The 25,131-nt window shown below is 43.9% G+C and overlaps 4 protein-coding genes across 4 annotated transcripts; 2 read left to right on the forward strand and 2 right to left on the reverse strand.

The window, feature by feature from the left end:
- Positions 1-857: 857 nt before the first annotated feature.
- Positions 858-4,041, reverse strand: mmgt1 (membrane magnesium transporter 1). The gene is made up of 4 exons (XM_035649815.2): positions 3,881-4,041; positions 3,545-3,597; positions 3,350-3,453; positions 858-1,711 (listed from the first exon to the last, which is right to left on the reverse strand). The coding sequence occupies exons 1-4, from the start codon at positions 3,957-3,959 to the stop codon at positions 1,555-1,557; spliced, it is 393 nt and encodes a 130-aa protein (XP_035505708.2). The 5' UTR covers positions 3,960-4,041; the 3' UTR covers positions 858-1,554.
- Positions 4,042-4,253: 212 nt separating this feature from the next.
- On the forward strand, positions 4,254-7,013 carry pfdn6 (prefoldin subunit 6). Its single transcript, XM_035649816.2, has 4 exons — positions 4,254-4,460; positions 4,679-4,749; positions 4,887-5,011; positions 6,698-7,013. The coding sequence occupies exons 1-4, from the start codon at positions 4,397-4,399 to the stop codon at positions 6,816-6,818; spliced, it is 381 nt and encodes a 126-aa protein (XP_035505709.1). The 5' UTR covers positions 4,254-4,396; the 3' UTR covers positions 6,819-7,013.
- A 5,924-nt stretch (positions 7,014-12,937) lies between these two features.
- On the reverse strand, positions 12,938-13,941 carry her5 (hairy-related 5). Its single transcript, XM_035650794.1, has 3 exons — positions 13,684-13,941; positions 13,500-13,595; positions 12,938-13,390 (listed from the first exon to the last, which is right to left on the reverse strand). Exons 1-3 carry the CDS (start codon positions 13,738-13,740, stop codon positions 12,938-12,940), a joined length of 606 nt encoding a protein of 201 aa, XP_035506687.1. The 5' UTR covers positions 13,741-13,941.
- Positions 13,942-16,509: 2,568 nt separating this feature from the next.
- Positions 16,510-18,291, forward strand: her11 (hairy-related 11). The gene is made up of 4 exons (XM_035650073.2): positions 16,510-16,655; positions 17,195-17,290; positions 17,394-17,487; positions 17,608-18,291. The coding sequence occupies exons 1-4, from the start codon at positions 16,602-16,604 to the stop codon at positions 18,252-18,254; spliced, it is 891 nt and encodes a 296-aa protein (XP_035505966.2). The 5' UTR covers positions 16,510-16,601; the 3' UTR covers positions 18,255-18,291.
- Positions 18,292-25,131: the final 6,840 nt, after the last annotated feature.

Below are 25,131 nucleotides of genomic sequence, written 5' to 3' on the forward strand. Positions count from 1 at the left end.
TAACAAGCGTCTCTGCAAAAGGAATTACGCTGCTCTCAGGTAAAAAGTATAACATCTAAAACAGCCATGTCTACTGGCAGCCCCTTGTCACCAGCTGCAGTGTGTGTGCACTCGTGTTTGTGTGTGCGTCTGAGAATTGTCAGGGCTTTGTATAGCGACATCTATGATTTTGTGACCAGTTTTTAAACAATGTTTTTGCCTGAAAAGGGGTTTAAAATAACTCACGAGAAAACAAACAAGTTTTCCTGTATCTCTATCTTTTGGATCATCTCCTGACCTCCTGATTTATCTCGTGACCCACTAACCAACTGGAAATACCAAATAACAAATGACAACCAATTTCCTAAAGCTTCAATAAATCCACCAGAAATAACTAAATTAAACTAAAATCATATCTGGAACTAACCACAAATGTGTCCCAGAGAAACCACACTCAGCTGAAGTGAATAAAGAGGACAGACTGGACATGAAACACTTCATACTGCACAAGATAAATACAGTTAGAAGCGCCATAGGTTTCTAGTATAACTCGAGACTGAAAGCCAAGCCTCTGCTGACACCTACAGGCCAACATGGATAACTGCACGTAAGGTGGAATTTTTTTTGGAGACCTTGCAGCACTCCAGCTGCAAGGTCACCCTTATAAAGTCCACCTCTGCATGCAGTTATTATTGCAGTGATTTCATAAAATTGTGATAGTAAATTTATTTGTAACAAAATTCTTAATATTTACTGAAAAAAAAAGAGTCTGTCAGGGCAGTTATTGATGGATGCCCTTTTGTTTGGGGGGAAAAAAACACTTTCCAGGCCCTGAATGAGCTCTGAGGCAACATTACAAAATAGATTCCGACACCTTGTAAAATCAGTACGCCTTTTATTAAATTAAAAACAATCTGTTAAATCTTAACAAAATGTAAAACGAAGGAAAAAATAAACTTCACCCAATGAATGTACCATGACTCTCTACTCTGCCTTATTGTTCACAGTATCGTTAGAACGTCTGTCTCGTTGTGTTGTCTGCTCCCACACATTTCACTTGCAGCATAAATCAAACCTCTTTATTGCAAACAGGATGTACAGATGAGCTTTTATGTTTCTAGGAAATCTTCAAGGAAATAAAAAGGGTCCTCGGTTCATACAACAAAACACATTTCGTTTAACAAAAAGTTCTGCCCCAGCTCGAGACTGATGTGTGGTTGAAATCAAACAGGGAGTTGACAAGCGTGTTTATCCCCCTCACACAAAGGATATACAAAGGACAGCAATATCCCAAATGAGTTCAGAAGGGACAGAGGAGGGGGGGATGTCTCAGTATCTTAAGACTCCAAAGCATTTACATACTGTACAAACAAATCTGCCTGAAAAACTGAAGGGTTGGCACAGTCAGTGTTGAACATGGTAGTGACCACTTCTATGGAACAAATGCAAGTTTGGACAGCATATTAGTTAATATATAAAAGTAGAGGAGGATGAATTCTCGCGGTGCCCCCTCCATCTAACAAAAAACGAATCTTATCTGACGTAGATTATGTTACAGGCAGGAGAAGGCCAGTCTCAGTGCAAATGCTCCAGCTTGCGTAGCCGTATGGGGTTGGGAATAGCTTGCTGGTTGCGCGCCGAGGAGGGTTCTTCCTCCGGCACTCGGAACATCACCCGACCCCGGTGATTGAAAAGGTAAAAGGATGGGTGGTTCCTCAGTGTATCGAAGGTTCTGGGGGGGAGGAGGGGGGGGAAACAAAACACAAAGTTCTGAAAATGCTGGTACTGCAAAAGTTGTTGTTTCAAAGAGATGAACAGGCGGTTATACACAAGTTGGACACCAACTGCAGCAGTGTGTTGGGAAATTAATTGCTCTCTCTCTCACACTCCCTCCCTCGCTCCCTCGCACGCTCGCTCCCTCGCACGCTCGCAGGCTCGCTCCCTCGCTCCCTCCCTCGCTCGCTCCCTCGCTCCCTCGCACACACACACACACACACACACACACACACACACACACACACACACACACACACACACACACACACACACACACACACACACACACACACACACACACACACACACACACACACACACACACACACACACACACACACACACACACACACACACACACACACAATCAGTGTCCTGCCTTTGCCCTTTTGTTGTATATAATCGTAAACTCAATATCTGTTGGTTTTCACCTCGAACTCTGGATAACTGTGCTGGACATTCATCCCCGTTTCTGTATTTTTTATAGTGAATAATTAATTTAAGTTATCAAAGCTTGGAACTAATTAATTTATCGATTGTAGCAGCCCCAAGATCATCAAAACATTTGCGGTCAGAACTGAGTAAAGGAAGTATATCTAAATGACCATCTCGTCATGTGGTGATGCAGTAATTCATCTGCACGTTTTAGAAGACAAAATGCTTTTGTCTTTTTCCTGGGATCTTAATTATTTCACATGGTGCAAATAAAATAAATAACCTTAACATACAGTAAAATGGGTTTGGCCAAACAGGAAAGTTAAGCCTGAAAATTAAATCCTGTTTACATTTACAAGAAAGAAAAAGAAAACAATATAATATACAATGTAACAAAGAAATGAATACGTATTGTTTTCTTTGCTGGAAGATATTTTTTCCCGATGCATTCAATATTTGTTATATGTTTTTCTTTGGCATATGAGACATGACACTGAACAATCCTCTTATACAAAACAGGCAAAGCGAGAACACTGTTGTTTAGAGCTGCAACAGTTAATCGATTAATAAATTAGTAATCGATTATTAAAGTAACCGCCAACTATTTAGATGATCTATTAATTGGTTCAAGTAGTTTTTATGAAAAAAAGAGGAAATATTCTCTTTTTTCAGCTTCTCAAATGTGAATATTTTCTGGTTTCCTCGCTCCTCTATGACAGTGAACTAAATATCTTTGGTGTGCGGACAAAAAAAAAAATCATCCAATGGACGTTTTTCACTGTTTTATGGACCAAACGACTAATCGATTAATCGAGAAAATATTCGACGGATTAATTGATTATGAAAACAATCGTTAATTGCAGCCCTAGTATTTTTCCCTCTGAGAAACATTTTCCTGTTAGTTTTTCATGAGCTAAACGGTTCAACAATTAATCGAAAACAACAATCTGCAGATTTGCACAATGAAGGAGTTGCACCACGCCATCACACCATGCAGGCCCACAATATAACAAGAGCCACCGAGGCACATTCTCGTCTCTGAGGGACGTTGCTCTGAATGCAGGTGGAGGTGGTGAACCGCGGGATCCCTCCTGTGAGAGGACACGAGCGCGATCATCGGCGGGGGGAGCGAGGCGCTGCAGGGGGAGACTCAACCTACTTGTTTTTCAGCTCCGAGGAGGCATCCATGTCTCTGAACTCTCCGGCGATGTGGACGATGCCATAGCAGGTCATCACAAACGACAAGATGGTCTGTAGTACAATCTGCAATGGGAACAAAGACAGGAGAGTAGTGGTAAATAGAAGAGACGTCTGCAGTTGTGAACTGTGCACTGACAGGATGAACGTCACTCACATCGAATGGTAGTGTCTCGTTTTCCTTCTCTGTGAGTCGCATGTACGATCGATCTGATGGGAGATAAGATGGGTTCATCTGAAAGAGGTCGTCTTTTGAATATACGGTTAAAGTAAGCACAGGCCTTTACACATCACTGACTGTGGCGTTTAAACAATAACTAAAAAAAATAAAATCTTTGTCTGATTCAGAGCTGAGCTGAGCAGTGGTAGCATCGAGTTAGCCAGTTAGCCGAAAGGCCCGTCCGGCTGGTTTTGTCAACCCGCCGGAGCGCCCGGCCCCGGGGTGAACCGGGGGCGCCGACAACCTCCGCTCGCCCGCCGCCCTCATACTCACGCTGTGCCGCCGAGAACGCCGCGTGAGCTAAGGCAAAGAGTCCGACGCCGACGACACCTTTCCAAAACGACGAGGCCATCTTGAACTCGGGTGATGCGAGGAGCCGAGCGCACTGTCGTAAAACCACTGTCGTAAACAGCCGCAACGGTGACGACGACGAAATGAATCACCGACTGCGAGAAGCGGGGTATTATTAGTAGATCTATGGAAGGGGGGCGAGAACACATTCAAATCATATTTCATATGCGCATTCGTACTGCGAAGTGCCTTTTAATGTCCGTTTGTTTTTCTGCGCAGTGAACTTAATTTTACTTTATTTGTCGTGAACCCCCCCCAAGTAGAGGAGGCTCTTACTTTGAAGGGGCTCGTCCATATCCGCTAGAGCCGCTGTCTCTTCCTGTTAGCGAACGCAACACTTTCATGTCACACCACATTTCGCTGCCGACACTCTTTGAGAAAAACATTTCCTCGGCCCCGTAGTGCGACGCATTTCTCCTTCTTCGAGCAAACACAAACATGGCAGACGTCATTCAAAAGAAGCTAAAAGCGGAGGTAGAAAAATACACGCAGATGCAGAAAGGTAGGTCGCATTTTCCAATTATCATATCGTGCCATGTTGTGGGTCGGGCGAGCTAACTGGCCTGCCTGTCGGACAGTGAACGAGCTAGTTTATTATTAGCTGGATATTTATACTATTGCTTATCGTCACAGCATTGTTCTATTGTATAGGTTAATATATACATGTGATCCATAACTACTGTACCTACACTCACCCGCAAATGCCTGTGTGTCGTTCAGATGTTAGCAAGAGCATGTCGGCTAGACAGAAGCTGGAGACGCAGCTTACGGAGAACAACATTGTCAAAGAGGTGAGCAAAGAACTCATGTCCTTCTTATAACTTATTGTTCATGACTGGACTCCTTCAAATGTTGCATACAGGAAGTGTTCTGGATCAAATATATGATCTCTGTTTCTCTCTCTCTCTCTCTGTGTTTCTCCTTCCAGGAGCTGGATCTGCTGATCAGCACAAACATAGTTTATAAACTTATTGGGCCTGTATTAGTGAAGCAAGATCTGGACGAGGCCAAAGCCACGGTTGCAAAAAGGCTGGATTATATCAACGGAGAAATGTGAGTCGCCAATGTTTGGTTCATACCCAAAGTCCTACAAAACAGCATTCTACCAGTGTTTGAATCCCCTGCACGCAAGAGATTGTTGATTTTATTTCAGTAAAGCCTGGCCCACACAAAAGACACGTTGGATGCTCACTAGATGAGATCACGTCATTTCATATTCATCAGAAGAGCAGTAGTGTATTGATCAGGGCCATACTCCTTATGTGAGGTTACAGTCCATACCAGTCAGATATGATCATCACGTAGCTAACCTGTGTGTTGACAGTGTGTGCATGCTTTGTTAATACTGGACGAGGATTAGAATGATTTTTCCACTTTAACAAATTGTTGCGTTATTATAAATATTGAATCATCATCCTTAAATGCAACATTTATTTTGAAATGCTGGTCGGATGCACTGTAGTAGTGGTCATAGCTGACCTGTAGAAGCTGGAGCATAAAATAGGGTTATTTTTAGAGCGTGACTGATAGTATAGCATTTCTGATACTGTAATATCGAAATATAACTGGGCGATAATTACGTAGATGTCGTTATCAAACCCTTATGACAGAGAAATGTAATTGAGGCTTGATATTTTAAGGTTTAACCATAAGCTTTACCATGAATAACTAAATAAAAAGGAAACACAAATAACCTTTTAATGTCAAATGTAACTTAAATGAACAGCTTTTCTGCATTCTATTACTGTAAAATAAAGGTTTTCATCTCGGCAAACCAATATGTCTGTGAAAGGCTCACATTGGCCGATATTATTGACCAAATGATATATCTGTCGGGCTCGTGTTTCAAAACCTGGGAAGATACTTCATATCTAGATTGAACATCCTCAGAGGCCAAAAAGTTTTGTTCCTGTTTGATGACTCCCTTTAAATGTGTCGGATGAATGCAGCTTTAAGTTCAATGTGTAAGATGCGAGTGGCGTACAGTAAGATCGGCTATAATTGTGGAATTTACACTTAATTGGATGTGACATTAATAATGTTTAGTGTTATTATTATCGTCATGTTATTATAATTACATTATTGTATGATATCAGTGTTTTTAAGAAAGATGCTCTTTTCCTGATATGAATATCACACACAACCTCAAAATGTTACGTCCTCATCTCTTTTAATATATGTGAAGTAACACCATGGTGGTTTTTATTATATGACGCCCTCATCCCCTGGAATGTGTTTTATTGTTATTTAAAGGAAGTGACAGAACTGTGTTTATGTGATTGACGGGATGTCTCAGTCGACCAATTGTGGCTCACAATTTACTTAATGGATCATTGTGTAGTGTTGGTAATTGATTACACGAGGTCACAGTTGTATACTTACCACAGTTGTGTAATGTACTCGACAACAGGTCAAACGATAGGAGACAACAAGAAAAGCAGATTTGATCAAATGTCATGGTTATTTTGCGGTGCTGTTGAATTGTTGCATTTTTCATCATTTTTTTCTCACCTAGTCTATTCTGCATGTTTGTGAGATGGATTCACTATCATTAGTATGTAATGACAGTGGAATAATTTGTTCCATTCCATGGAGTCAAAAGATAATATTTTATATAGAAATGTGTGCCACATCTCTCGTGTGAGCGCATTCAGTGTACATAACTTCTCTGGTGTTTGTTTAGCACTTTAAAAAATCTATATATTCATATTGTGTTGTTCTTCTCCTTTCATTGATCAGTCAAAGGTATGAGACGCTCCTGAAAGACTTGGAAAAGAAATCTGATCATCACCGAGAAATCCTGTCCAGTCTACAGCAGGAGTATCAGAAAGCTCAGGGCCTCGCTGGTGGCAAAGTCTGACCGAGAGATGAAGCTGCATTCTCACAAATACACACATACAAACACATAGAAACAGTAGAAGGGAATAGTCATAAAACAATGTAATTCAGTTACGTGAGGTTCAGTAAATTCTGCTTGTATCCTGTCATTAATTTACAGTGTTATTACTGTGACTTTTCTCTTGTTACTAATTAAATTGTTTTTCATGAAAGGTCATACCTCTTCCTTTAGTTTTAATTGTGTGAGCTGTGTTTTCTATTGATATCACCCCAAAATTATGGCGTGCGTGCGTGTTTTCCTTTTCAGAATTATTCTGCACATTTTTTTGATAAAACACTGTTTTTGATTTAAAAAAAAGTTACTGACCCTTCAAGCTGTGACTTCTTTCAGATGCCAAAAATGCAAATTGTGGAAGTGGTCTCCATCCTTTTATTTTGGCAATCACTATGGCAAGATAGAACACCAGACAAGATGGTATAATGCAAAATACAAACTTTATTTAATAATGTCAGACTTGGCTGTAGGCACACCAAACAGCTTTTCAAAAAAGAAGTAATCATAAAAGATAAACACGTTACGTTTTATCCCATTGAAAAGGCACCGTACCACATTCAGACAAAAAAGTAGCGGCATAGTTGGTCCCTGTGCTACTTGGCTCGTGATGTAGCATTGGCTGTGTGTGGTAGGGGGGCTTGTCTCCATCTTCCTGGGATGGTTCCTAATCTGGACCTTCTTTGTCAACGACCCCCGCCATGTACATGTGGACACTCTCTGTCCGCAGGAAGTTGTGCAAGGCACAGCAAGCCAAAACAATGTCCTCCACTTTGGCAGGGTCTTGGATGTTGATGGTGGTAAGAAACACTCGAAAGCGGCTGGCTAGGACACTGAGACGTTTTCTACCACCCTCCGAGGCCTCGACAGCCTGTAATTGGAGATCCGTTGTTCCTCAGACAGCCTGCGGTCATGAGGACTCCGTCAAGGGGAATGCCTCTTCGGCCACAACGCAGTGCGGAGCCACCAGGTCGAGCAGGGAGCGGTGCGGTTGCAGGGATGTGGGATGACCTGCTCTCCTTCCTGCAGCGAACGTCCACCAAACGCTCTGCCATCCGCAATTCGCCCACTGCGGCCGACGTCTACGCAGAGGAACCTGTAGCAGCTGTCGACCAGAGGATGTGTCGACCAGATGTGTCGACCAGAGGATAATGTCGGCCATTAAGACGACGGAGAGTGTGTGTGTTCGTCCTTGTGACGTGTGGATCCGGTTCCTGGTGGGATCCAAAGCACCGAGGCAGTTCGGGAAGTTCCACCAACCCGGAATCCATCCGCTACTTGCTGCCACTCTTCTTCGGAGTCTGGGCACTGGAAAAGGGCAAACAACGTTAACGCCATTCAAATGAAGACTTTTTCAAATGATCCGAGAGTAAAAGCAGACATTACACGTACCTTCATGTATGTGTCTTCTAACACCTGGTAGACAGCAGCACACGTCTCAGGAACGAACTGTCGTATCGTGGATGCTCCCATTCTGAACTGGTAGCACAAGGTCTTGAAGCTCTCAACTGGACATATTGACGAGCACAAAACTTAGTCATCTGTAGCATCACACCTTGACGAAACGAATAGGCCTCGCAAAAAACATTCAGCCCGCTCACCTGTTGCCAAGAAGCGGAGTGTGACGGCCAGTCGTTCCCCCACAGAGATGCGGTCCCGGTAGTTGGTAGTTTTGCTTCTGTATAGCGGACTGACGAGTTCCTCCCGCGCGCGGAACTGGTCGGGGAAGAGCCGAGCGAAGTCTCTCATGTCGGGGGCGTCGTTCACCTCCAGCATCCCGACACGATCTTCGGAGATGCCCCCGAGCCTGGCGCTGCGAGATCCGGGAATTCACCCATTCGGTGCGGTTCCGTCTTATCGTGTCCCGCCTCCGCCTCCTCCTTTCTTCTCCCAGCAACAGCAGACCCAGCGACGACAACGCCAGGGCCATTTCCAACGTTGGCAGTTCAGCACCACGGTGAGCAAGATTGTTTTGTTTACAATCAACGTCATTGCTTGTGTGTTCCGGTGTCCGCTTTCTGACTGACGTTTACGAACTACCGCCCCCTGCTGGTATGGAGAGTCATTTTCTCTCACGCATGCGCAGAATGTATGAACTAGTTGCTTTATTTATTTATTTATGTCTATTAGTCTAAAATCACTTATAATGAAAAATACTCAATAAAATAAGAAATTACATTAAATGGAGAAAAAAGGAAAATAAAACGGACAGAAATAATAACGTAAAGCCACTAAACATATTGCATACATTAATAAGCTGCTTTTAGTTTTTTTGTTTTTGTTACAGGGGATGTGGAATTTGGCCAGAATCAAGATCAGATGGATGAGGGGAAAAATACATTATCATCCCTATATCTGTGATCATAACAACCAAATATAATATCTCTGTGTGAAAATGTTGTTGACTATAGAAGTTTTAACATCTTTCCACAGATGGCCGCGGTGTGTTCTGGGTACAGTTCTGTTGGCCTGACACGGTGAGACGTATGCGACGAAGAGCAGACACACAGCAGGCGCTCTTTGTCGGATGTGAGTTGTCTGATGGCGTGTCCGTGTCCCTGCACCTTTACATCTGCTCTGATTACCGAGGCCCGTGGCCACCAGGGCAGATGTCGTCCAGTCGCTGTCCCGCCCCTCAGCTCAGAAGTGAAACCAGGCACAGCGGTGCAGCATTGTTCGTCTTCTACCACCAGCGGAGGATTCAGGCAACATGAACGATAAAAAAACAACTACATCTTCTACATGTTTGACGGCGTTAACGTCCTCAACCAGAAATCACATAAATATATAGATATAAATATAGATATATTTTAATACATCTTTGCTGATTAACCATCCGTAAAATATACCAGACAATGCATCAGGACGTTTTACGAAGTTTCCCTTAAACAACTGGGCGTCAATTAGCCTCATATTTACACACAGTATAATAAGTGTACTGTACAACAACACGGCGTGGAGTTAGTCCTGACGGGGATATGTGTCAGAATGTCCCTTTAAAAAATGGGGATGTAAAAATCCAACATATGAACATGCAAATTACAACTAAACATAGCATAGACAAGCATAATTATCATATCTTATTAAATTAATTCAAATATAAAGTGTCAGACTTAAACCAAACGTTAAACCATTACTTTGATTTGAAAGCTATATGTTTATATTGTTATATTTAAGTTGTTTAACATCTACGTCCTCTTCGTTAGAGGCTTTAAAACTAAAAGACAAAGTGCTGCACTGGCTGAGACACATGAACATGTTTTATAGACGTGCCACTCATCAGTCCCCGTGCACGAGCCCGTCACCTCTGGCGCGTGGGTGCCGGGCATTCAGCCGACCCATTAACACCCGAGGTGCCGTGTTGTCACAGTATAATGTCCAGACCGCGGCTGGTCGACACGTGGCCGCGGGGGAAGACCATCTGTAAAATATAGCTATAAAAAAAAATATCCATGAAATTCCGTGGAAATGAAACCATGGCGCTGTTTCGAGGTGTTTTATTTAGGGCGGCAACTAGCCGTTATTTTCATAATCGATTAAATTGTCGGTTATTTTCTCGATTAATCAATTATTTCTTTGGTCCATAAAATGCCATAAAATGTGATCATGTTTACACAACCCCCCGAAACGGTGTTTCGCACCAAAGATATTCAGTTTACTTCCACAGAGGAGCAAAGAAACCAGAAAATATTCATTTGAGAAGCTGAGATCACAGAATTTTGATATTTCATAAAAACGACTTGAACCCGTTTATCGATTATCAAAGTAGTTGGCGATTAATTTATTAATAGATTACTAATCGATTAACTGTTGAATTACTAGTTTTATTCAAGTTTTGGCATAGGATATATTGCAGTTGCAGTCCTGTGTCTATACAAGTATTGACACAGGACTGCAACTCTGTCAGCTGATGGCCAAAACAAGCTGATCCTCTCCACACAAACGTTAAACAACTTCTGAGGATTTTGAAAATATCATAACGATTTGGTCCATGGGAAGCGGAGGCATCAAATGGTTCGTCGACGAGACCAAAAGGTGACTCGTCACTTTTGAATTTATTGATGTGGTTAAAACAACAACCCTTGTAGAAACAACTTTGTGGTGGTGGTGATGGGTGAGGTCATTCTTCAGTCACCGGGACGTGTCTCCTCCGTCTAAAGTAAACACGCTGGAACCCCTGTAAGCAGACACATCCGCGCTGCACTAATCTATATCCAGTTGAGACGGACAATACGTTTGAACGGCATTGAGACCAGATGCCCCTCGAATGAAACCTGCATAATCTGATTCCGACTTTAATTGATTTACTTAGTCCTGCGGGCCTTTCGCCGCGGGGTTAAGCCGCGGGGCGCACAAAGGGGCATCCTGTCCAGAGACCAGCCCAGCGGGACTAAGACCTCCTTTGATACGGGACGGTTTCGAACTGGCCGTGGGGGAATGCGTGCGAGAGCGCTGCGCTATACTGGACCAAGTAGTGGGATAGATGATCCCCTTCACTAGATGATGAATTGGATGTACATGTCATTATGGACGTGCATCTAAGGAAAATATTCACACCCACAATTTTTCAATGGAAAGGATCAGGGAGGGGAGTCTGCAGGGCCCTTAGCACGCACTTTTACCCAGGATGGAGAAGAACAGTTAGGAGCTCGTCAGTGTGCATTGATATGTTGATATGCGTGAGAGCCTTTGCAGTGCAGTTCCTCAACATGCAAACGAAGGTGATCGTTGCACAAACACATCTGCAACATCCAGACACTTTGATCCAATATACAAAACCACTGAAATTCTGAAACTATATAGCATCACGGAAACAGTTCAGCGTGTAAAATGATATCCCGCTGTTAAGCAATAGGCGAAGATTGTACTTCTGCTTCATGTTTTTGGGGGGATTTACTTGGAAACACTTTTTTGGCAGGTCAGGCATCTGAATGAACAATGAAGTTCTCGCAGTGTTGAATAACACATACACGCACACACACACACACACACACACACACACACACACACACACACACACTCTCCCCAGGACTCAACCACTGTAATAAATCATTGGAACACTTGCAACTGTGCAACTATATTCATTCTCAATGTGCAATTATTGCCCATACAGTATTTATAACTAATATTTTGTACATATCCTATTAATAATACATTATTAGTATTATTGCTTTCTTATATTCTGCTGTCCACTACTGCTGTAACACCCACATTTATGGGACCCCCCCCACTCATCAGTGAAAAGGCGGTGTTTGCTGATGGAAAAAAACGGACTGAACTTTTGAATTCGATGGCACATTTTATTGAACATCATTTTTCAACATTCTCCATAGTGAAGTGAAATGAATGCTCTTGCACTTGGTGGCCGTCTGTATTTTTGTAGATTGGACACTTTCCCGCTTGAAGCATGTCTGGAGTCATTCATAGTGTGAATGACCGCTCTGGTTTTTTCTTTTCTACATTTGAATAACCCATCTCGGGAATTGACCGAGCCGCCGAGCATATCAACATTTCAATGGGAAAAAATGTGTCATAACGGTTGTCCAGCCTGGGTGAAGTATGTGTTAAATGCTCTGAAGAATCCCCCACTCTCTTTTTTTAAAAGACAGCTGAAGCGTCTGCTCAAGTGCGAGCTATTGACAAAGCAAACAGGCCACTCTGGTGATCTGGAATGTTCAGGAAGTTGTGCTTTTTATTGCGGATTGAAACAGAGAATCCAACAAGCATGTTTACCTCAGAGAAAATAAAAAACAAAAGGGAAAAAGCAGCCTTTACGCACGCGTTTCAACCACTTTACGCACGCGCAAAGTCATCACCAAATGGTGACCTATAAAGGTGTTAAAACAACACCAGACGCGGACACCCGCGACTGTACACAAAAAAAGAATGTAAATTATAGTATCAAATGCTCAAAGCAAGGGAGAAAAAAAACGCCTCACTCAAGTGGAAAATATCTTACGCGTGCGTGAGGGGTGTCATAGAAAATATCTTTACTGTACAAGAGAGTTCAGGCTGTACGATAAAATTCATATTTACACAGTCTGTCGGCATCGCTCCTAAAATAAAAATCTGTGTCATCGAAGTGTCTGTTACTGGGGCCAGGGCCTCCACACCGGGTCGGTGATGTGCGTGCACGCCGCGGCGGAGGAGAGCATCTCACAGTGGAGACCAGTCCTCTGGGCAGTGTACAGGTGAGGGGTGTCGTGCTGGCGGTGGTGGTGGGGGGGCGGATGAGGAGTCAGAGGAGCCGAGTCACTGACGGGGGTGGGTGTAGGGGCCTTGTGTCGGATGTGTCCGGGTGAGGAAGGGTGCGCAAGAGAGTCCCGGGCCGTCTCCCCGTCGGTGTCCTCGGACTCCTCGCCCTTGGTGGCTATGAAGCGGCTGACCCTGAGCAGGCAGGACCTCATGCCGTCGTGGTAGTTGTGCTGGCGGGCACAGGTCTGCTCCTTGGACGGGACTCTCTCCACGTGCTTGTCCGTTTTCAGGAACTGGACCACACTCTCCAGAATCTCTGCCTTCTCCACCTTTGGATTCTTTAATTTCTGAGAAGAAGAAAAAACGTAGAAATGACTCACTAATGAATACCCTCTGATATTGATACTAATACATTTTCAGCTATCACAAAAATGACATGAGAAGACTCAGACGTACCTCGTTGTGGGTGCTGTCCAGCATCAGAAGTCTCAAAGTCTCCAGACTGTGGTTGATTCGCTCCCGTCTGCGTTTCTCCATCAGAGGTTTGGGGACCTTGGGATCGAACACGTCCAATGTTAGAATGATATTCCCCCCTTTGTTTTCTTTTTAGAAATTCCCCTGGCGGAGTTCAGCTGCTTACCCTTCTCGTAGTCCTCTGCCTGGGAGACTGTGGTGGAGATAAAGCCTTCATCTTCATGCTGGAAGCTGCGTCGTGTCGGTACAGTATAGATCCCAAATGAAATGGGCACGCGTCCTCGTCGCAATTTGTTGATCTCCCTGTGCACAGCCACACCCCTGCCGGACACGCCCCTCATTCATTCATTCATTCATTCATTCAGCGGCCGTGACATTGAAGAGAACTGAATCCGATGAAATCACTTTGTATGTGGCACGCAGTCTGTTTTCCACTTTCTAATCAGAATGGAACAAAGAGTGAAGATGTAGCCTCAAATAAGGGGAATGCGTCATGGGTATTTTCCTAGCTCCAAGGGTTACCATCTTGTTTTTTAATCCATTAAAAGGTCCTTTCACTCAAATGTTTTTGTTTTCATTACTTAAACTTGTGTTTTATTAAGACATTCGTTCTGATTCATTTCACTGATCATTTTGACCTCAGTCTGATGCAACTGAGGTGAAGAGCTATCTCACAAACTAAGTACTTTTTACAGAATAAGACCGTTGAATGTGAATTTATTTTAATCTCATTTACATCTCAGGGGGTTCAAGCACACAAACTGACGTTTTATTATATATTGTTTTCATTTCTAATTACCCTTAAAGTACATTTGTACTATATATATATTTTCTGTCCTATATGATTGGGGGCTAGGTGTATGGTGAAGCCATTTATCACCCTTCAACGCACACCTACACCCCAAGTTTACTTGTCTGGTGTTCACTCTTGCCATGGAAGTGCTGTTGCAAGAACCTTTTATCCAAAACAATGTGTCTTATCATCAAATTAGCAGAGTAATTCTTAACACACACACACACATATACCAAACAATTACTTGTCTTGTGTTCACGCTTGCCAAAGAAGTGCTGTTGCAAGAACTTTTTTTTTTAATCAAAAACAATGTGTTATATCATCAAATAAGCAGAGTAATTCTTATAACACTCTCACACACACTCACTCACACACACCCACACACACACACACCTATCTCATAATAGGACCACGCCTGATGGTTTCGGAGAGCCAAATTGCGGCCGCTTCACACCTTGGAGTGCTCGTGAGTGTGTGTGTGTGTGTGTGTGTGTGTGTGTGTGTGTGTGTGTGTGTGTGTGTGTGTGTTCAGCGGGTGTGGTCGGTGTCTTGACCCTTCGCTCTCGTGGAGACTCCTCACGTGTTGGACACGATCGAGCAGCAGTCCGATGTTTAATGTTCACTAAAGATGTGTCATTGCAAAGGGGAGTATGGGGTCAGAGTGGCAGTGGGATTTGGGGGTTTTGGGGGTGATGCTCTTTCAGCACTGGATTTATGCTCACCACTGATCCCCACAATTGGCTAAAGTGTGGAGATAACACAGGGATGATCGGATCAGGGGGATCCCGGAGAGATTAGATGGCTTTTCAGAGGCACTGATACTTCCGTTTAAAATCAAAGAGGGGGCGACCGGCAGAGGCCCAGGGCTCGCTCCTGGTAACCATGGCAGCGGGGACCTCACTCTAGGTTATATCGACACTCTATACATTTTATACGACCAAATTATCTTTTTTGCTCTATGATCGAAATATGGTAATGCCTGGTTATTGCTGAGCAGGGAAAAAAAATATAGACAGAACAGAGTTATTGCTTGGATGTTATGAGTCTCTTTCTCTCTCTCTGTGTGTGTGTGTGTGTGTGTGTGTGAGGATTTCAGACAAGTGGCCCCGCCCCATAAATAAGTCCCATAATGTGGTCGCCTGAGCCTGCGACGGTAACTAATTAGTTTTAAGACTGTGCCTTTGGTGGCGGAGAAACGGACCGTTCACTGGTAATATCATGACTCCTCGGGCGTGCCAGACACGCACACACACACACACACACACACACTGACAAAAGAAAAAAACCCGTGTGTGAAGCCAAACATCAGGTATGCAGCTGACCTGAGGCCGCGCACACTTAACACTCACGTGTAATGATCACCCTCACACTTCGTCACGCCAGCGGACAGATGTGACCTGATGTGCTCCCCCTTTTGACCCCCCCCCCCCCCCCGTTCCCAAAACGGGCCCTTACTCTCGCCTCTAAAATTTCAACATTCAGCTCAATGTATTTTTTTTTTTTAATCCAATTGAATCTACTGTAGGCCAACGAACACGCAGGAATCACTGGTCGTCTCGTGGCACCTCTTCGTTTGGCACCAACAGTCTCTCTCTCTGTACGTGCGCTCATTTGGTCTTTTTCATCACTTCGTGCAAAGTGCCGATGTCTCACACTTCATAAAAAAAAAGCCCCACCAGAGCTGGCCACTCTCTCACTTCAGCTCTGTTCCCACGAGAAAAAGACGAGGTTCCCATGGTCTCACTTCACCGGAGCATGTTTTCCGAGGAGCGTTCACCTCAACGTGTCACATTCAAGAATACAATTAGAGGAGCAGTAATGTGTGAATCAAGAATGTGACCCAAGTTACTCAATGTTTATCATTTCCTCTTGTAATTCACATATAACGGTACCACTACTACAAAACAAAGCACTTTTTTCTAGTGATTTTGGAAAAACAGAAATAAAGAAATGATAAATAGAAAAAGCCCAAAACGTTTTGGCATCCTTTGATGCAGGCTGCATGAAAAAAACCCCCACTTGATCGATGACTTGATCAAATATGTCATGTTTTTGTCTCAACTTGTAATCATTGGTCAATATAGGTACATTATTAGTTTCGATCTTATCCAGGCACACGGGCATTATAAAAAAACACTTTCGCTCGAGTGTCGTCACTTACACCTGTCAGCCAATCAGAGGCCGCGCCAGGTCCGACTATAAGCGGCCTCGGGGAACAGGGGGCCTCTTCAACAGCCGCAGCTCTCGGGACAGGACGGTGAGGACACTCGGACCAGAACACTGTCTGCAACATGACCAGGAAACTACACAATCCCAGTCTGGACGATGCCAGGAGCAGAAAAAGGGTAAGAATCGCCTTCACTTTTCGGGTCCACTGTCCCAACAATGTTGCGCACTTGTTGTAGCTAATGCATGAGAACCAATGCTTCACCAACGTGCAGATCAGTTTTAAGACATTAAGGAGGACATTGATAAGTTACCACGCAGCTTGAGGAAATCCAGTTGGTGTTTATTCCTCTCTTGCCTGACAGTCTTTTTTTGGCTCTTTACGTTATGAGGACGAATCATTGGACCTCTGGCTCTTGACTGCTGAACAACATTATAACTGTGGATTTATATTTTTAAAATAATGGGAAGAGAAAGAAACAATTAAGTTTGATTTCTGACTGCAAACACAATAACCAACATGAATGATTACACCCCAAGAGTTCTTACTAATGCCTTATAACTGATCCATATTGCATTAGTAAATTATTCATAAATGATTATTTAAATACATTTTTATTGCATAATAGTATATTTATTCATTTGTCAAAAAAACCAAACCCTAAGACATTTTGATGAGTGACTGCAATCTTATCACAATCACAACTTCTCTTTGCAGATTTTGAAGCCGGCTGTTGAAAAGAAGAGAAGAGATCGAATAAACCAGAGTCTCGCTGAACTGAGAAGCTTGCTGCTGAATCACACGTCGGATGCAGTGAGTCTTGTCAAAACCATCGAAGATATGTGTACTTTCAAAAAATCAAAATCTTACAACGATGAAATTAATCTTTTCTATGATTTTGCGTTACCAATCACAGCGGTTGCAGAATCCCAAAATAGAGAAGGCAGAGATTCTGGACTTGGCCGTGGAATATCTTCAGAATTGGACCAGTGGACGGAAACCGAGCAACGGTTAGTCAGACAAAACAATTACATACAGCCTCCTCCTGCCTCTGCTGCAACAAATTCATGTCGTAATCTCACACTCCGGTTACGTCTCTCATCCTCGTGCCTTTTTCCACTTTGTTGCAGACTCTTCTGATAGTCAGACGAAGGCCCACGCTCCTGTGGTGAGCCTTCACCACCCAGAGGCCGGTCTTCCTCCTCTCTTCACCATCCAGAGTGCAGGCTTTCAGCAGTGCGTGGCCCAGCTGACCAGCTACATGCACAGAATAACGCCGGCGCAGAGGACGAGCCTGATCGAGGGGCTGAGGCATCACGCAGAGAAGCAGCAGCAGCTGAAGCCGGACTTCAACCAGAGCGTGACTGACGCCGAGAGGCCCGAGGCGGCCTCCGTGGACGCCCTCTCCGCGTTCGAGAGAAAAGACGAGTCTCCCAAGTTTCCATCCCTCTCCCCGTTTCAGCCTCTCTCCTGCTCCACGCCGTGCCACGACTATCTCTCCCCTCCCACTTCCCCCTGGTTCTCTCCTTCCTTCTCCACATATGCCACCTCTCCTTCTTTCCCATCATTCGCCTCTCACTTCTCCTTCCCCCCCTGCCTGTCACCTCCGTCCTCCAACGCCTCCTTCTACAGTTTCTCGCCCACCACGCTCCCTCACACGGGCCCTGCTGGCCTCCACCTCCCCCCGCTCTCGTCGCTGAGATCCTCTCCGCACCTCGTGCCGAGGGAGGGGTCGCCACCACACTCCTCTTCGCCCGTGTGGAGGCCGTGGTTTTGACGAGGTGGTGCAGAGACTGACGGGACAGCCGCTCAGTGCGAACAAACTGGAATGTCTGGATGAGGAGATGAATGTACAGTGTATATACTATTAAGATGTCTTATATTTTGTATTTCTCTTGCAAATAATAATAAAAAAGAAACATCAGATTTTATGTTCACTCACGCTCCCCACAGGGGGACAGTCATTGGAACTATTTGGGCACTTTATACTATTCTGACAATTTCTGTTTCAGGCTGGTCTGTAATCTTGTTATAAAGCTTTAGCCAGTAGAGACGTTTTCTAATAGAAGCAATAACTAATCTTGATGGCTCAGGAATCACAACATTTTTTCATAACTTTATAAAAAATATGAAGACAAAGATTCTAGACAAGAAAAATACACAAAGTCTGTGTTCAGGCGTTGAGGAGCACTGCTGCACATGTGGAAGGAAAGTCGTATAAAATTATGTGGAGTCTGATAAATTGCCTCAGTCGATGTCACACAAATCAGTGTCTGGTTGGGGCTGAAGAATACAGATTTGAAAAAAGAAAAGAAAAGTCAGCGTGTGGAGTCAGAAAGACGTGAGCTCACCAGACCTCTAAGGCCTGCCGCCCTCCCCATCTGAGGCTCCATTGGCTGCTGCTGGGCCAACACACCTCGCTCACAGCAGTCACGTGGCATTGTGGGTAATATAGGCACCAGATTTTGACAAGGAAGAAGAAAGTTGGTTATAGAAATGCTTAAATCTCGGGTTAATGCTGCATTGGTTTTTAGAATTCAAAGAGTTTTCTGTGCATTTCAGAACAAACTTTTTTCAAACTGGAGACACAGGATATATTACTATTCACACCATTACCGCATGTTAAAGGCTAGTTTAATGTTTGATTCATGTCAGGTGAGTAAGTATACTTCTTGAATTCACTATAAAGATATGGGCACCCCTCTGAAAATTCCATATTTTTGATATTTGAAAAGAGGTTCGCCTGCAGCAAATAGACATAAAAATGCTGTCACGCTGTATTTCATTTCACGATCTCAAAAAATAATAGGAAAACAAACATGGCATTTAAAGATTGAGCATGTCAGCAGCTTGCTGTTTGACTCTAATGTGGGAACCGATTCATTTAGTGCATCAGCTTTCACAACCAGCCAGGTCCTGTTGCAGATACTGTAGGTGGTACATGAGAGAAGAGTCTCATCCTTCCTCGTGATGCAAACTATTCCGACAAACACTTTGTTTCCTCTGAGCGGCAGCCTAACCAGGTACGGACTCCATGGAGCTGCTGCAGATTATTCAGGCCAACAAGACAAATACTATACAGCAAACCAGTTGTGTGCTTCTTATGCATCTCCTTGCAATTTATTGCATCTTAACGCACTATGCTTTACCAGCCAGCGTTTTCATTTATGCTACAAAATTGAGTTTTGTTCTTAAAACTCTTACTGTATTCACCCCATCGGCCCAGGGGCTCAGGGGCTCAGGGGCTCAGGGGCTCAGGGGCTCAGGGGCTCAGGGGTCTCTAAGCCACAGCAACTTTCAGGATTTCTTTGTCATTGAGCTCAAACAAAAGTCAGAATGACCTGATCACACTTTTGACCTAATCCAGTATTTTGTTTCATTATATGTTTATTGTTTTCCAGCACAACAAAGCTGCAGAGTTCTGGGCTACAGTGAGGCTACATTAAGGTCAGTGACGGTATTAATTGTTTTTTAACAGCAGGACAAGTCTACCTGAGTATCAATCGATGGCCTCCTTAATATCTTATATAGAACCCCGTAGTATTGAGGATGACATGTGAATGTGTCGTGGCAGGAAACTTTGGGAAGGGTTTTATGTTTTATGCAGCCTGTCTTCAGCTCATGAATATTGTGCTATGGGTCAGGTGAAGTGAGAGTTATACCTAACCTACACAAAGCTTTTTTGGTAAAGGCTGTAAAAAACACACATTTGTGACTGTGAAAGGCCGCGGTGCCTTGCTGACACTGTAGGAGAGGGAGACGTCTGTCTCAAAATCTTCCCATGTATATGTGCGACACTTTTAGTATGACATTCATCATGGGCGGCAGCTGTTTTATTATGGACGACGTCGGTGATGAACTTGAATCCCATTCATTCATTTACAGAGGATAAATATGAGGAGAGAACCCTCAACTGTGACGAGAGTTAGCGGTTGTTAAGATGTGTTGACCAACAGAGGGCAGCATTGACACAGCGTGGAGTGCAGGTGAGCTCCATCCCTCCCTGACCTCTAACAGTGAGTGTATTAGAGGGGGGGGGGGGGTTACATAGGAGATGTTATTGAGCTACTCCATGAGTGATAAGCCCAAGATGCACTATCATCAAGTCCCTCGCCTTCTGTCTCTCAGTGCTGAGCCCACTATTCATCTGACAGTCACCTCTCTGTTGCGAGCTCTGAACATCCTCAGCAGAGAGGCACCAAAGGACTTGGCCTGAGAAAAACGGAATTCATCACATGATGGAACACGCCTTTGGATAATGATCATTTTTTTTTTTTTTCTGCCGCCCCCTCTTTGTGCTCTTTCTCCCGTATGAGTGCTATTAGTTATGAGGTGGCCATTATTCTTTGTCAGAGAAATGAGAGGGCAGGCACATCACGGCGGGGAAGCGTGATTCTCCTCACTGTCTCTGCGTGTCTTGATCGCTCTCTGCACAGACGCATGAAAGCAGAGAAGGTCGCTGCGGCTGGGCACATAATTAATAGGCAGAGAGATCACCTCTTGGAATGACCTGACAATGGTTGAAAACTCCCTGGCATTTTCTCAGGACACGCTGATTAGAGCTGATCCTGTTACCCTCTCTAATCACTGTTTTTGTTTGCCATGAATGTGCCCATGCATTCCACGTTTGAGATCTTGAAAAAACCCCCAAGATGTTGTTCGGTGGAGATGTCACGGCCTTGTCACGGAGGGCCGAGGATCTGCGAGAAGGCTTTCGTGTCGGTGCATTTCAAATATATCGGAATGCTGGGGTGCGTGGGGTTGGTGTTAAACCTTTTTGTCTTTCATCACACGTGTGCACACTTGTACGGCAGGAAAGTGTCCACGAAAAAAAACAGCAAGAGTGCACATTGTAGTGTGCGGCTGTGCAGCTCCGCAGCTCCACAGGACAAGTGATATCTGAAGAAAGACCCTAAAAAATGGACTTCCTAACTTTTCAGGGCTGAATCTGTCCTGTCCAACGTCGTATTCACTTAAACTACCTCTGAAATACTCTGATTCACTCATGTCATGACAGGTTTAATTGGTCTTCTCAACATTTTAATGGTGCACACTTAAAGTTACCGTGTTGAAAATGAGTTCTTCTTAATTCTGCCTACCTGAGCAGCTCCAGCACTCTGAGTAGTCGAAGTATGTTGACCTTACTTGGTGGCATGTGGCCTGTGTGGACTTAATTTAGAGAAGTTTTAAATGGCTTACTGAACAGGGTGACATGAGGGAATATGTCAAAAAGTCAGATGACCTTCCTCTATTAAAAAAACAAAAAAACAATCAAAACAGCTACATAAATGGTGCAGTTACAGATCTTTAAGAAAAGTGAATATTGTTATTGAATACTGATACTTGGTACTGATACAGTGTCAGCACGATGACCTTAATGTACACATTTGTTCAAAGAGCATCATTTTTAGATATTTATATTCGAAAAACACAACAACAATTGTCCTTTCACTGGGTATGAGGTCATTTCAGATTGAAATGGACTGGTCATACTTATTTTTATTATTATTATTGTTAATAATAATAATATAATGATAATAATAATAATAATAGTGTTATTTTAATCCCCATGTAACCCAAAGTCACTTAACATGAGCAAAAAAGGGGGGAAAAAACTGCTTAACGATTAACAAACAAGACAACAGCTTACTAAGAAAGGCAAAAAAAATACTTTTTATGTAATTTGCGGGGACCATTTATGGGTTAATAAATCTAAATTCACCGTGAGGTGGGGAAGTCATTGAATTGCCTTTTCCGGTTTCTCTTCCTCATTCCACAGGTCTTAAGCAGTTTGCATCAAGTCCAACATCTCGGGATTATTTTACACAGAGGGCAGAACTCCCCGACATTTAAATAAATGAAGACTAGAGCACCTTTACAAGACAGTTTCAGACTCATTTATGCAATTTAATCCCTTTTTTTTTACCCCTTCCAGATTAGGAATAGCTGCCTCGGGCCAGATTACAATCGGAATAAACTTGTGCACATTCTGTGTTTCTCCTGACATGTGGGCAACAGAGGCACATGTTTGCAGCAGTTTGAGCGATTTTCAAAAGGTGGAACTTGAAGTGTCTGGTAACCTGCGTATTTGTGCGGGAGTGACTGTGCATTCTTTCGGAGTTGAGTCAATTTGTTTGACTAAGCCCTGTTCGGGAAAGACAATCCGCGGATTCACTGCTTTTTATCAGTCAGATTTAAGGGACGGCTGCAGACTCAGTCAGCATCCCTGGAGAAGGACTGCTCACTCACACGGCATGTCGATACTCAAGAATGTAGATCTGTCACTACCCACAACTAAATATCATCCTTCCTCCCTTTCATTTCTCGCTCTCTCCCTCTCGTTGCAAGCTTTCTTTGAAGTAAACAGTGAAAGGATCCCAGACTGTAGCAAATTACCTGAAGACTGAAACATTTTTGACATAAGTCCTGAGAGACGAGGGCGAGCCACTTTTCCTGGCGGCCCCTTTGGCGTTTTTTAATCTGGGGCTGAGGGAGACAGCGGCGCTGACAGAATGATGGGACAGCTGGACATGCTTCCAGGCCAGCAGCACCGGGCAAAGAGAACAGCCAGGAGAGGGGCCGATGCAGACGTCTCCGGAACACAGCCAGCGACCCAGGACAGCGGACTTCAGCATGAGTCCACGGGAGAAGATAGAGATAGATAGAGAGCTTAATTGTCACCGAAAGTATAATGACATTTTGTGTGGAGCAAGCCTGGAAATGCCTAATCGGGTAACACACACACCGATTAGGACTATAAAGTAAAGGATAGAGCGGGAAGTAGAAGCTACAGATATAAAGAATTGACACTTGAACTGTATGGACAAGGAAAACTAAATATATCAAAATATGTATAGAGAGAAGTGACAAATCCACCTCCTCCATCTTAGCAGCTTGAATTTGAATCATGGGGCACGGAATTATATAGAACGATGATTTGTTTCGATCTTATAAATGGTACAAAGTCACACGGCTTCTCAGGTCATGAGAGACCGATCGTCTGTCAATCCTTTTTTGTAAGCAGCACGGCTCTGGGGATGATGGTGTTGGTAGGATGGACGGGTGGATGGATGGTGCACCACTTGGATCCAGACGGAAATTCCTCAATATATATATATTTATTTATTATATTGAGCTTTTTGGTGGACAAAGAAATCAGGAAATCCCCCAAATCTTCCCAGGTTCCTTCATTGTCACGACTATCATCCTTAAAGCAGACAAGACGTAACTCGAGCCAAAGAGGAGGGAATCGAATCAGACTCTGTGAGCTTGTTTTTCAGGGCAGGACAATTATATTTGACATAAGGCGCTTTTCACTCATGCATCAGTGCTCTCCACTTTCAGGGGGCCGCTATCACACTGGTCCAGTGGTGTGCCTTTCTTCCCCTCAATCTTACAAAGTCATTTCGCTGGACGCGACGAACAAAGGCAGCCCTTTTTCAGGGAGCCTGTGACCTTTTTCTTCCTCGGGGACTTTGCGGCAATCAAGTATTCAAGAGCATATTGCCATTGTTGTTTTATCCATTTCGCTCGCGACGTCTTAAATTCCCTTCTCCACTGCTCAGAAATATCTCAAGACTCAAAGTTCAACGTCGGCATGGTTTTATCACTTTGCAAAATTTATTGCATTTACCTTTTGAAACTTAAATGTCATGATGGCCATTTCAACTTTTTCTTTTTTGTCACTGAAAGGTATCAAGAATGTTGCTGTTCCCGCCTGCCTGCCAGTGTTTCCCTGTTTTGCGTTTGAGCTCCGGAGCTGTCTACTTTGTGTCTGGGAACTGCATCCTCCTCAGCCTTTGTGACCTTGTCTTCCCTCCCCCATGGGTGGGCTGTGACCCGCGCTAGCCTGCAGCCACCGCGGGCCACAAACTCTCACCCTGGGCCGCTTGTAATCCTCGGGATGTACTTCGGTACGCTTGGTGCTCTTTGCCCCTCACTGAAATTCAGTCGAACCCCAACAGGTCACAGGTCAACGCACCAAACAGAAGCTGCAGATAAAAATAGCGACTGATGCACAGGTCATCTAAAAATTGCTCGCTCCTGTCCGTTCTCATTTAAGAGTACCAGCGGTCGCTTGGGAACTTTTGACATTTTGTCCCGATGTCACCAGAAAACAGGAGCGGGAGGCCGTTTTGTCCACAGAGAAGGAGGCTCGATGATGGGGACGTCTTTTTACTCGTATGTAACCTCATACTGCTGAGAAAATGTCAGAGTGCAGGAGAAAGATTGTGTGGACATCAGATTCTCCGGGCCCTTAAGGGGCCCCCATGCACTGACAAATAGAGCAGTCTGTCCCTTATCTCTGCCACGTAAGAATTCAACCCCTGCGGTGTCTGAAGCCGAGTTTTTTAAACAATGTGGAACAAACTGAAAAAAAAAGGGTCTAAAATTAGTCTCATTTGTGATTTTTCGCATATTTCAAAGTAAAGAGTTGTGATAAAAGACAACAGGTACCTCAGTGCATATGTTCCAAATTTACCACCGCAGGAAAAATCAGCAAGTGATGTTCTTTTAGAATACAGTCTAGTTATTTTTAGGCTCATCTCCGGGGCATTACAAGAGTGGAGAAAATGTTTTTGTAAAATGTTTTTTGTCTTTTACTGCGGTGTCACTAGCTGACACCTGGCAGCCCTGTTGCAGATGAGCAGTGT

The sequence above is a fragment of the Scophthalmus maximus genome, chromosome 9 (assembly GCF_022379125.1).
Source record: "Scophthalmus maximus strain ysfricsl-2021 chromosome 9, ASM2237912v1, whole genome shotgun sequence".
Lineage (NCBI taxonomy): Eukaryota > Metazoa > Chordata > Actinopteri > Pleuronectiformes > Scophthalmidae > Scophthalmus > Scophthalmus maximus.

Coding starts and splice junctions, on each gene's coding strand:
- pfdn6 (XM_035649816.2), top strand. CDS start 4,397: ATGGCAGACGTCATTCAAAAGAAGCTAAAAGCGGAGGTAGAAAAATAC. Junction 4,461..4,678: donor ATACACGCAGATGCAGAAAG/GTAGGTCGCATT, acceptor TGTGTCGTTCAG/ATGTTAGCAAGAGCATGTCG. Junction 5,012..6,697: donor GATTATATCAACGGAGAAAT/GTGAGTCGCCAA, acceptor TTCATTGATCAG/TCAAAGGTATGAGACGCTCC.
- her5 (XM_035650794.1), bottom strand. CDS start 13,740: ATGAAGATGAAGGCTTTATCTCCACCACAGTCTCCCAGGCAGAGGACT. Junction 13,596..13,683: donor GGCAGAGGACTACGAGAAGG/GTAAGCAGCTGA, acceptor TTCGATCCCAAG/GTCCCCAAACCTCTGATGGA. Junction 13,391..13,499: donor TGGACAGCACCCACAACGAG/GTACGTCTGAGT, acceptor TCTTCTTCTCAG/AAATTAAAGAATCCAAAGGT.
- mmgt1 (XM_035649815.2), bottom strand. CDS start 3,959: ATGGCCTCGTCGTTTTGGAAAGGTGTCGTCGGCGTCGGACTCTTTGCC. Junction 3,598..3,880: donor GGCGTTCTCGGCGGCACAGC/GTGAGTATGAGG, acceptor ATCTCCCATCAG/ATCGATCGTACATGCGACTC. Junction 3,454..3,544: donor ACGAGACACTACCATTCGAT/GTGAGTGACGTT, acceptor TTCCCATTGCAG/ATTGTACTACAGACCATCTT.
- her11 (XM_035650073.2), top strand. CDS start 16,602: ATGACCAGGAAACTACACAATCCCAGTCTGGACGATGCCAGGAGCAGA. Junction 17,291..17,393: donor TGAATCACACGTCGGATGCA/GTGAGTCTTGTC, acceptor TACCAATCACAG/CGGTTGCAGAATCCCAAAAT. Junction 17,488..17,607: donor TGGACGGAAACCGAGCAACG/GTTAGTCAGACA, acceptor ACTTTGTTGCAG/ACTCTTCTGATAGTCAGACG.